At 39.3% G+C, this 12,424-nt stretch overlaps 1 protein-coding gene across 14 annotated transcripts in view; it reads right to left on the bottom strand.

Moving 5' to 3' along the window:
* Positions 1-12,424, bottom strand: part of fbrsl1 (fibrosin-like 1) — a 294,403-nt gene that overhangs the window by 83,929 nt on the left and 198,050 nt on the right. For all 14 annotated transcript variants that reach the window (XM_086169947.1, XM_086169952.1, XM_086169939.1 and 11 more), the window contains one exon: positions 9,958-9,987. In XM_086169947.1, the coding sequence (XP_086026073.1) occupies positions 9,958-9,987 (30 nt within the window). The remainder of the gene's footprint in view (positions 1-9,957; positions 9,988-12,424) is intronic.

Below are 12,424 nucleotides of genomic sequence, written 5' to 3'. Positions count from 1 at the left end.
ATGTGTAAGTAATTACACTCCGACTACGTTTATTGAATAAAAACCCACTTAGGCATTATGTTTATGCACGATCAGAAACACTCAGATATTACATCCACGTACCTCAAAAAATATTTGTTTTTTTTTCTTCTTTCCATGGAACATCTGCTCCCAATATGGAATCACTTTTACTTTTATTACTCATGTGGAAAAATGTATATAGTGCTTGAATTGTTATTCAAACACAAGCCATTTGAAAAAAGGATAATGCTATGCCAATGTGGTTTGGTACACACACACACACACACACACACACACACAAACACACACACACAGAGTTGTGATTAGCTGCTTATTTAAGTCTGTTTGATCCAGTTTCATTTATGTCAGAGTTGGGTCATATGAATTCCAAGATGCCATAATTGGAAAAAAAAAGCAAAATACTTACAGTAAATAAAACTATCATATATTAAAACTATATTTTTCCTTTGAGTTGCTGGCTACTAATAACAGAAGCTATATAGCCCAAAATTACAGCTGTTTGATTCTATGTAAAAATAGGAAGGTACTATGATTATCTAGGCACCTTGTATCAAGTATCACAACAAAATGATGTGCTATCAGTATTGATATGAAAAGCAAGTTGTTAAAATATTAACGCAGGGTACATTTTGATGACAATTCTTTACACATACTGTGTAAATGTAGTATGGCACCATAGCCAGTCCACTATCTCACAACTTGTCTGGGTAATCGAGCATGTCATGATTTCTGTAGGCTATCATCTAATCGTTGAACTGAAAATTGTGCAATCGAGCATTTTACCTGTCCATTGCAGAAGACTCTCCTTTTACTGAACCAGGGCTCTCTGGTGGGGGAAAACAGTATTTGATGAAAACCACCTCTAAAAGTGGGTCTGGTTGAGGAGGAGGAAAACACATACTAAAACCTGGTGTTCATTGAGGCAACAATAACTTCACAATAACAATGATCACAAGCTGTTGAACATGGCTGAGTGGTGACAGGATTTTCTCAAAGACTTAACAGAGCACTGGCATTTCAAAGACTGCAGGGCTGGGTGTGTGTTATGTTTTTAACAGAACAAAGAAACACCTATTTGGTCTATAAACACTATCTGCCACCACAAACAGTGTCACTCGAGCGAGGAGACAGTGAGCGAAAGAAAATGACAGTCTAGATGCCTTGTCAAGTTTTTATTTCTCTCCTGTGCTAAGTGACTGGCATGATTTTGCTTGCCATGCCTTTTCTAGTTTCCATGTTACGATGCCAACATTACCGCTAACCTTTAAGACAGATTCTGGACCAGGCCATTGGGTGCCACTTCAATGATGCCACAACCATGATGACTGTCCCTGCATAGCTGTGTGACATTCAGCATTCGTGACAAGTTGTCTTTGCTGATGTCACTTGGCTGTGTCTGCTGGCTGGCCTTGCAGAAGCTCCAAATCTTTATCTGTCATCATTCCTCTACTTCCCAACATGCACTAAGGCTGGGTTTCGCTGCTGAGCGTGCCTGCAGACCCACTTCTCACCAAGCATGCTCTCAAAAATCTATATCACACTAATACAGCCTGAGGCAACAAAGATTTATCTTTGCACATCTGTTATAATTAATGCTTGGTTTACATTTGGGTTTCCTTAATTTTAAAAGCATTTAATTAGAGTAGTGGGCCAATGTTTTCAGTTCAAATAGGCACTTATGTTGAAATATAGGCAACATGTTCCCTTAGGTCATTTTTTTTTGATGTTGTATCCCAGAATTGATGTTTGATGACATGTCAGTGCAACCACATCAACCCAACCTGGTATCGCCTGACTCAATAATATTTTGTTGGCTGGTTTCTTGCAGACTTCGAATTATTTTGAACGTGGGTGCATCTATGGTTTACAAAATATTACTTCTACCATTGTGAGGAATAAGGCTGACAGTTGAGACATCTGTGTTTATTTTATATCAGTTTGTTTTATTTCATCTGGCGGAAATGTGTTATACAGGTGACTGTCCTCTCCTAGCCCCTCTGTGAGCTTGCAAGGAAGCATTGCAGGGAGTTTTCAATGTACACTGAGCAAATTTCGTGGAAACAGGGAACTGATAGTCTGACATTGCAATGTCTGTCTGACATATCAGACATCACTTGCAACGGGGATCATGCACGCGATTCCCAGGTGGAGACCTACAAATCCCCTTACAAGGCTGTCAAGTGTTTTCATTCCTGAGGTCATTATTACAGCAGCCTCTAGATGCTAACTAACTTTGGCATCAAATCTAGCTCCTTTAAGTCCTTTATATTGAAACCCTACCAGGTCATTTGTCTTCAGATGGGAGGACAGGCTCAGTTGAGAGCTTGCCTCTTCTCAGCAAATCATAACTTCCACCCTGATCACAACATACTTGTGCGCTAAACGCAAAACAGCTGTGTTGCTTGCCAACAAACGAAAAAAGAAAGCCTGCTAAGCATGCTTTGGAACCAGTACAGGTACATTGTAATAGCAGGATGTGAATAACATCAGGAGACCACCTGATGCAAATGTGTTTTTTTCTTTTTCTGGCAAATCTGCATGGCTCATTATTCATTTCCCCCCGAAAATTGATTATCGGCCAGGCTCTCATCTAAACCTTGAACCCTGTGCTCACTGGAGGCTTTGCATCTTAACACTGCTCTAATTAGAATGAACAACTCTTTGGGGAGAAGTATTTGATATTTTAAGTTTAACCATGTTTTTGTATGGATTTCTCTCTTGGTTGTTGCTTTTAATGTTTTTTTTTTTTTTTTTTTAACCCTTTGTCTTATTTCTCCAATGTTGAGGGAGAATCCAGAAATGCTCCAAAACAGAAGATGGAAGACAAAAATAAGGAAGGAGGAAGAAAGAAAGACAAAATCAGCAGGAGAAAAATGGCATCTCCATATTAAGGCCTGTGTTGCTGGTGTCAGTTCTAATTTCACAGTGCCCGTGGGGAGCTAAAAGCAACCAGTCAGCTCTGGTCTCATCTCGTTCCTCCTCCATTTTGAATCAGGGCCGGCAAATCCCAAGCTGAGGGGAAAGGAATATTACTGGCAAATTGGTTTTAGATTAAAGGAGGAGGCGAGGCATTCTGCTTTCTCAGCTTTTTCCCAGGTGCACTTAATCTAATTTCATTAAAGAGATGAGGAAGGATGATCACTTGTGTCGAAACATTAAGCTGGTCCATTTTTCCTGTCCATATAAAAACTGTCAGCTATTGTCAAGAAGCTATTAGGTGGCCTGTTTGTTACTGAATATGATGAGATTAGAGATCAATCTCGGCACTGAAAAGCATTGGTGGCTGGGGAGGATTGGTGGTACGAAAGGTTACCTGTGTGACTATATATATATATATATATCCTATTTTTTTTGAAGGTGACAGGGGTAAAAACTGTTAATAATGATAATGAGACACAGCAGACAGCAGGTTGAAAAACAGAGAGTATTAAAGGGGAAGAGAAGAGAGGGTGTGTAGCTCAAATACTGACAGCGCACATGGGTTTTGTTGTGGGTGCACTAACCTCAGAGGATGTACCCTGCGAATAAATCAGCTGGAAGATAGCACTCGCTGACGAGTCATAACTGATAAGCGGGTAGAGACGCAGTGATATGGCATTCATCCTGTACGCCGCAGGATGAACAGGGGTTTGAGAAGGAATTAATGTGTCAATCAGAGCCTTGGCTCCACTTTGGCAGATGAGTACACCAAAACCTTAGAAAAGCCTGTCGAGGAGATGCGGTGACGGCCGCAGGAGGCTCCCCTGGAGACAGATACACTTTGAGCTGAGTGACTGATTGGCAAATAAGACCAAATAGAATTAGACATGGGTGTTCTTTCGTGGGGCTGTGCATGGCGATGCCACGGGGGAAAAGTTGACACACCTGACATGGGGCCACTGTGTTCAGGGCAACTGAGAATATAATCATATCAAACTCAGGCTTTTCAACAGACGGATGCTGAATTATTTGCAAAGAAGAAAAAAAAAAACTGGAGAAAATTGGAGGAGCCACTGAGGATGGCTAAGTGGAACTTAATGGAGATAAAATGGCACTTTAGAAGGCTACATGAGAAGGAATGAATCTTGCTCGATTTCTGTCTCAGCCTCTTCAATGAAAGAAAGTGACCATCTTTCTATGGAGTGTCTCAAATGTGCTAAACGGTTGTCAAAATTGACTGATTTATGGTTTAAATGTGGAGCAAAGAAAACTGGAGGTTTTTCCACTTTTTGGTGACCACTTTAAATAACAGTGATAAGAGCACGGTTATTGATGTTAGGAGTAGTAGAGAAATATCATGCCTTTTTTTTTTCCTCAGTGCATATTAAAGTGAAATCCTGGTCTGTTATCAGTAACATACCTTTGTTTGATAGCAATGTGGTATGAATGCATTCAAATCAGTCCGTGCTCATATATTTTTATACCCCTACAATGACCATGATATGTAACGTGTTTTTCTGGCTATCTGGGTGGAGTGATTACACAGTGTGCCTTAGGCCTAGCTGGTATAAAGTTTGTCTATGAAAAATATTTGCGCTGTAGGATCACGGGTTACATACTGGGAAGGTACTTGCTAAGAGATACGAGTGGCAACAACAACACCAATGAATCGATGAAACTTATAAGATATGGTGCCCTGCTTTGACATATATGTACATGATGAGAAGTGTCAGACATTTCATAATGTCCTATTATATTAACACATTTAATATAGATGAGGTAATACAGAAAGTTGTTTTTCAGGGAACTTCAGTATATTATGACTTGAATTATGATGACATTTAAACTCACACAGAAAAACAAGTTGGAAATATTGGATGAAGAATTGAATAAACAAACAAAAGAAACTAAAAAAATAGCAAAGCAGCAGAGCTTCAAAACACTTGAGCTACACATACAGTGGGGCAAAAAAGTATTTAGTCAGCGACCAATTGTGCAAGTTCTCCAACAAATGTTACTGATGGTGGTCTTTGTTATTTTAGTCCCAGCTTTCTGCATTCTCTAAGTCCCCCCTTGTGGTTCTGGGATTTCCGCTCACCATTCTTGTGATCATTTTGATCCCACGGTGTGAGATTTTGTGTGGAGCCCCAGATTCAAAGAGATTATCAGTGGTCTTGTATATATTCCATTTTCTAATAATTGCTCCCACAGTTGATTTCTTCCAGATTCAGTCTTCCCAGCCTGGTGCAGGTTTACCATTTTGTTTCTGGCGTCCTTTGACAGCTTTTTTGTTGGCCACAGTGGAGTTTGGAGTGTGACTGTTTGAGGTTGTGGACAGGTGTCTTTTATTCTGATAACCAGTTCAAACTGATGTCATTAATACAGGTGACGGGTGGAGGACAGAGGAGCCTCTTAAAGAAGATGTTACAGGTCTGTGAGAGCCAGAAATCTTGTTTGTAGGTGACCAAATACAGAGGAATTCTCCAATTAATTAATTAAAAACCCTGCAACGTGATTTCCTAGATTCTGTCCCCCCATTCTGTCTCATAGGTAAAGTGTACCTATGATGAAAATTGCAGGCCTCACTTATCTTTTTAAGTGGGAGAACTTGTACAATTGTTGGCTGACTTAATACTTTTTTTGCCCCACTGTTGCCAGGCATTTTGGTAATTTCCTTCACGAGAATTAAATTTAGAACGGAAAGGCACAAACAAACCGAGTGTTGCTTTGGAGAGAAAATACCAGCAAACAGTTTCTTCCTCTTCACCTAAAGGACTCCTTAATATGTGTTTACCGCTTAGTGAAAGCTAATCAAAGTTTGCATTGTCAAACATCGGAAGGGACATAAATAGAAAGCCAAGCGCTGGTTTCTTCAAGGCCGGCCCCATCTGCTCCAAACAACAGCCTCTCGGCTGCCTCGCGTTGAACTGAAGGTGCTTATCTCACGCATCAGATCAACCCGCAAGGTGCACCGCAAGGTAAGGCAACTGACTTTGCTGCAAGCAGGATCTCGTCTGTTTTATTCAAATACAGTATAACCGATCTCCCCCCCCCCTCCCCCCGGGCGACACCTGGAAGCAGTATTCTAATTAAGTTAATCTACGAAAGCCTGACAATATTGGTGTTCAGGTGGCTGCTAATCTGATGGTGAAAGCAGCCTTTGTTTTCACTGGAATAATACTGGAGGAGCTGGCACCTGTTTCAGCGAAACCTTGCGGAAAATGATCACTGTTGATTTATCCTGAGTGCTGGCAATTACAAATGACAGTGTTTGTCTTTCCCCTTCTAAAATCCAATTTTATACACGATCGTCGGTTTTCCTTTACTTTCCTTGACAGCCTGTCAAAGTATTTTTCCTCATTTGTCTCCTTTCCACATTGATCTGCTGTGCAGGATTCAAATTCTCTCATCACCTTGATTATAGTAATATGTGTTTCTGGGAGAAATGAAAAGGTCAGTTGTGCTTTAGCTTTTACTCAGATATTCTGTGTCTTTTGCCATTCTTGGCTAGTTGATGAACATTGTTTATTTCTCAAAGAAAGCGTAAGATCGAAACTTGTTTTTGTGATAATGTTATTTTGTCACATTTTCAGTTCACCACAATTGAAAGCATTAGTCGATCCTGGCCGTGAGTCACGAACATCTCTTGAGTAATTATAACGACTCTGTTTTCATGTTTCGAAAATAAGGTGCGATGTTCATGCTCTAAGATGATTTGTGAATGAATCACTTCCTCGGGGGTGTCAAATGGTCTGTTCACTATGTGAATCTCACTTAAAGCAACATAAAATAATGCTTGTGTTCATTTTGGAGGTGCCGTTGTGATTTCCCATTGATCACATGTAGTACTACGATAAAAAAAAACAAGAAAAAAAACCATAACTTTTATATTTTCCCATCATATCCATTTATGAAGGTGCATAGATTTTGTTGTACACTAGTGCCATCTGGTTACTTTTGTTTGTGAAGTGAATTTAAATACTGCTGGAAAAAAAAAAAAAAAAAAAAAACAGCTGTAGGACGGATGGGGGAGGACAAGTTGGCATTTCAGTACAAGATAAATGTTATTTACAACAACGGAAACAGACCTGATAATGTACAGATACAGTCACTTCCCTTTTTCCAGTTAATTATATCATCTGCGTTTGTGTGAAGTGTTCCACTTAAGTTAGCACGTCATACCATTTACCTCGATGAACAAACCAACCACAAATGTAGTGGCAGGAGACAAAAGAAAATGCAGTTTCTTAAATCTTGGAAAAAAATTAAAAATTGGATTAAAGGCCAGTTATTGTTCATTTTTACATTATCTCGACATCTAAAATCACAGATCAAAAAAGTTTCAGCCGAAGAGTTCGAGGACACGTGACAAATCAAGACGATTGAAGAATGAAACGTTTCACACGTTAATGAAAAAAACAAACTGTTCATATGACTCCAGCCTTGTTTATAAATGTCGTGGGATTCACAGTTTATGTGTAATATTTATGGAATGTACAGCGTACCATCTGAAGGTCATTTGAGATTTTCCAGATAAACAGGAAATGATCATACAATTTTTCCTTTGACGCTGGGAATCAATGGCCTTACTTTTAGTCATGGGTGCAAGTATACAGTAACACGACAGAAGAATTTTTCATTGATTGGATTTAGTGTTAAGTTTTATGACCCAGTAATGTGTTTCACAAGCACATAATATCCCGCCATGTCATGTTGATTAGAAATGAAAGAGAGTGGGAAGGCCTGAACAGTCTGGCTCGTGACAGTAGACTGTGGCGTAATTAGTTTCGAAATTTCATAATAAGACAGCTAGAAACATCGACTAATGCTCCGCCATGTCTCGATCGGCATCTCCATCCATCTAAATTGCCTAAACAGAGGCAGCGCCAGAGCTGAATGTAATACTCTCATGTAGACCAGACAGCTTTACAAAAACATGGAAACAAAAAGTCTACAAAACCGCCAAAGCATCGCTTGTTTTGTTTTTACTTTTGTTTGGGCGAGTGCTGTGGGTTTGCAGCGCAGTGTCAAACTTTTAGACATCAAATGTCAAAAACTGTGACAGAAGGTGCGACTATTACACATCCCGCGCAGCTAATATAGCGGGAGGGAAAACAAAACATCCAAAAGGAAACACTCAGAGCTTCCCACCTTCTTTACTTTCTTCTCTACCCCCAACTGCGATTTCAGGGAGGTGTATGGAGACTGACAGGCCTGCTACGACTCTCTGTCGTGTTAACCAGCAAGCGCCCTCGGTTCTTTCTCGCTTCAATGAAGAGATAAAAGCCTATTGACTTGCCAGGCTACAGTTAATGCAAATTGGGCCTGCTATCAATGTATTATTTATGGGGAAAGCGGCAGACATTTCCACAGAACTGGGAGCTTGGCTTACAGGAGATTAGGCATGCTATCTCATTCATTTACCAAGGAGTAATTGCTAAACTGTAGAGGAATTAAGATGCGTGAGGATCCCTGAAGGATGTCTCATCTTGTAACCAGGTGGCTGCCATGAGCTAACCACCTCCAAGGTAAACAAACAAGAAAACGTTAAACGCTCGGAGCTTGATGAACTGCAAAAATATACAGCACGTTTTCAAAGTAACTACGGTTCTGTAGCTACTCTCCATTTTTGGTAAAACTGGATATTGGCAGGATAATAGCTATCGGTCATTATAAAAAAAGGACACGTTTATTTAGCAGGGTTTCCGCTTTTAACTACTGTTAAAAGATGGCAAGGAAAGCGAACTGCAGTGTGAAAAGTTATGCTCAGCGTTGGGCTTCATAGGTTGAAAGAAGCGAAAGAAGCTATTCACCCTTGAGACACACGCATTTCTCACAAAAAACAAAATATGTGCGCTCCTACTGTTTACCTCACTATGTAGCGGTCTGACATTCATAATAATTTACTAGAATCTGACACATCTTAACTTTATGATACCTTCTCTTTACATCTGGGGATCCTGTTTCACCACACACTTGCACTGAGCAGAAACTCTGCTTCCCACAGCAGGTTGAAAAGAGATGCACTGTGATAATTAGGTTACAATTCCAAATTCAGAACTAGAAGAAGTATCCACTTTACAAATCACCAAGTCATTGTACAACTTGGCTAATGCATAATTATCTATTTTTCTTGGTTAAATCAGCCAAGTGAGCCCAATAGCCCCCTAATAACAATCAGCTTTTGGCACCTGACAAAGCAGAATAATGCTTTGTAGCGAAAATTAATAACCTAATAAGTGGCTAAATTGCTACGACAACGCTAACTAGGTTCGAGTATGCAACATATTAGGCTCTTAATTATATTTTTCAAAATCAAATTTGTATTGCTTTAGTTAAAATTGCACTATCAAGCTACTGTTTGCGCTTAACAAAAATGAACTTGGACCTGTGCGTCACGAATATGTCAACTTTGAACTCACATGGATAATAAAATGCAATTTTTAAGTGCTCTCAACTTGAAAATGTGTAAACATGTAAAAATTTCTTTTTTTTTTTTTTTAAAAGTACTGAAATGAACAGCCTCAGTCTCCACCAAAACATACTCCTGTTACAGAAGAACACACTAAAAATTCCCATTATGCAATTTTTTTGGATTGAATAATTTGTAGAGTATGGTCACACATAATAAGGCATCACTATGTGCTATGTAGTGATTAATTAAGAACTAATACGTTACTAATATGCATAAGCTTCTAATTATTGGGGAACATGCGCATACTAGTACGATCTGTTACCCAGATGATGTTTAAGTAATCCACACTGAATTGTTTTACAAAACAAAACAGAAGAAAACAGCCTCTTCCTATACGGCTTTTTCCTTGTCAGATTTTTCTCTGTAAAATGCAAATGATCAACAGTTCTGGGCCTGGCAGAGCATCTATTATTCCTTATTTTGTCTTCGCCTCGAATGAGACAGTCTCCCTGCTTTAGTTGAGAGCCGAATTTTTATTTTTTTTATTCAAAACTCTCAGCCCCTTCATGTGGCGGGTGAATAAACAGGAAAAGCAGTCTTACCTTGTCGTCAATGTCACTCTCACTGTCACACTGTAACAGAAAAGAGACAGACACAAGGAATAGAAGGAATTATTCATTTGGCTCCCCCTCGTAGTTCATAATCAGTGCAGATGTTATTTTTGTGTGCAACCTCCCATTCACTGACAGCTTTCAGTGCAAACGGCGTAGGATGAAGGGGGAAAGGAGACTGTTGTAGTCTCAAAGAGGTTTTCAAGTTTCAAAAGCGACACAGCTCCACAGAACACTATTCTGATGTTTCTGTCACAAATTCAATGCTGTAAACTTACAAAAGATGAAAAAGCGAATAATGCTACACTGTGAGTTCTTTTATGAAGAGTCTGTTCAATGACTTTGCATTCAGTTGAATTTTTGCCATTTAGCCTTTTAAGTGCGCTTTAAAAATTGGACGATAGCATCTCAAGGACACAGAGAGCTCAGGCTTTTTTAATACTCTGTTCCTATTAAGTGTGGTATTTCAAATCCACCTTGTCACAAACACCAGTCTTTAATTTGTGTGTCAGATTTATACAACCTACAACGATAAAAGAACCAAATACCAAGGGAAGCTATGTTCTGAAATATGCCTCGTCGATAATGGCCAAAGGCCAAATCAGCTTCTATTTAGACAAGAAGAGAAATCTGTTTCATTTAGTTTTTATCCTGAGATTTCCAACAGTTTGGAGTAAAGGTCACCACAACTTTAGAATATGTGATCGTAAAGAAGTGTGACATTGTGACGCGCATTATGAAAACGCTTACATTCAAACAAATATTGTGAATTACAGTTAGGCTTAGTCAAATAGAAGGGATGAGGTTAAAGTCAAGTGATGGAAGGCCTAGTATGAAGCTATTTGATTTGTTTGCTGCATCTCGTTCTGCTGCGATACAATAATTGTTTTTGGGTATGTGAAAAAAAATAGTCTGATACAGACTTGAAAAGCAACACTTGATGTGAAAGCCAAGCACAGTAGGCAGTCAATTAATGGGCTTTCGAATGACTGGAATAGGCTTGTAACAATCAGCTTGATGTGTAAGAGAAAACTAGGCACATGGATTTGGTTGCAGTTGTTGTTAGTCTTTTGTAACAATGCTCAGTGTTTACAGTGTCGGCCTGTTGCAAAATAGAAATGTTTGAGCAGGATGTTACAATTGCGACTGCGAGAGACACAGGACTTGTTTGCAAAGTGGGGCCGAATGTGCGTGTTCCGCAGAGATGTACATGTCACATAACTTGTTTGAAATGGATTAAAAGACCCATTGATCTCATAAAATAACTAAGGGTGCTGGCGAGGAGGGAGACATTATCATAGTTATATTATATATCCACTCTAACAAGTTTTTGAATTACCTGCGACCATCTTCTTCCCTTTTGAAATGAGAATGCGCTGTCGCTGTTGTACTGGTACACTGTTTTTACATTTGACCTTTTTCATACGACTGCATTTTTATTGACACAGCACCCTTGTTTGGTTTGTTTCCATGATATTTTCAAACGCAGCTGAGTTTTTCTCTGAATATTATAGGTGGTTTGAAGAGTATCCACAGAGGTCTACTGATCAAATTATGGCTTCAGCTTCAATAAAAGTATTGCAAGGAAGATGTCGTCTCTGAATAAATAACATTATTCTTCAATTGATTTGCAGAAAATGTAGAAAAATCTTCTTTCTCAATAGCTGGCATATTGTTGGCAAAAAACAGACTGCTTTAATTGTTGAATTATTAAACCGCATGTGGTGTTTGTTATGTTCAGTCCAGTGTATGTTGTAATGGAAGTTAAATGGAAGTTAAATGGAATGGAATGGAAGCTAAATACGACAAAGAGTTGGTGCTCTCTTTCCCCAATGATATTCAAACTGAGTTAAAGCTGTCTTGAATACGCTGTGACATTAAACCTACACCAATAACTTCAACATTTTCGTCAGAGATCTACTAAATCCTAAATAAGCACGGTTTAATAATATTTGAAGACCGTGAAGCCCTCGGTATTTTGTTTGCGTGCAGCTGTAAAAAAAAAAAAAAATCACTTCCCACCCTTTTGTGGTAGGGGGTGAAAAGTTATAGAATTGAATTAAGTTCCAGACATACCACATTCCGCATGTGCAGTGATAAACACGAAACTTTTTGGTACATTTGCACTAAACAAAAGTCCCATTCGGGGAATTTAGGTAGAAACGCTTGCATCATTACACTTCTAATGCACTGCAGCGTTAAGTGTTCAGATTTTTGTTTCATATTCGTCATTTGGCCGACTGCTTGGACCTCCGACAACAGGCACAGTGAAGTTTTGCTTTCAGAAGCAGTTGAGTTGCAGGCCAGCCACACTGGACCTCACAGCAGGAAACTTGAGAGGGCTGGCAATTTAGGCAAAGAACCACATAGAGGGAGAGGGCCCCTGGTGCAAAAACTGCCTTCAATCTGTCAATTAAGTCCCTGTGGCAACATATTTAAGTGGACCCTCTTTATTTTG

The sequence above is a fragment of the Fistularia commersonii genome, chromosome 22, assembly GCF_037954325.1.
Source record: "Fistularia commersonii isolate RoL2024-O1a breed Wild chromosome 22, RoL_Fcom_v1.0, whole genome shotgun sequence".
Classification (NCBI taxonomy): domain Eukaryota; kingdom Metazoa; phylum Chordata; class Actinopteri; order Syngnathiformes; family Fistulariidae; genus Fistularia; species Fistularia commersonii.
This window is presented reverse-complemented; position numbering and strand designations above follow the sequence as displayed.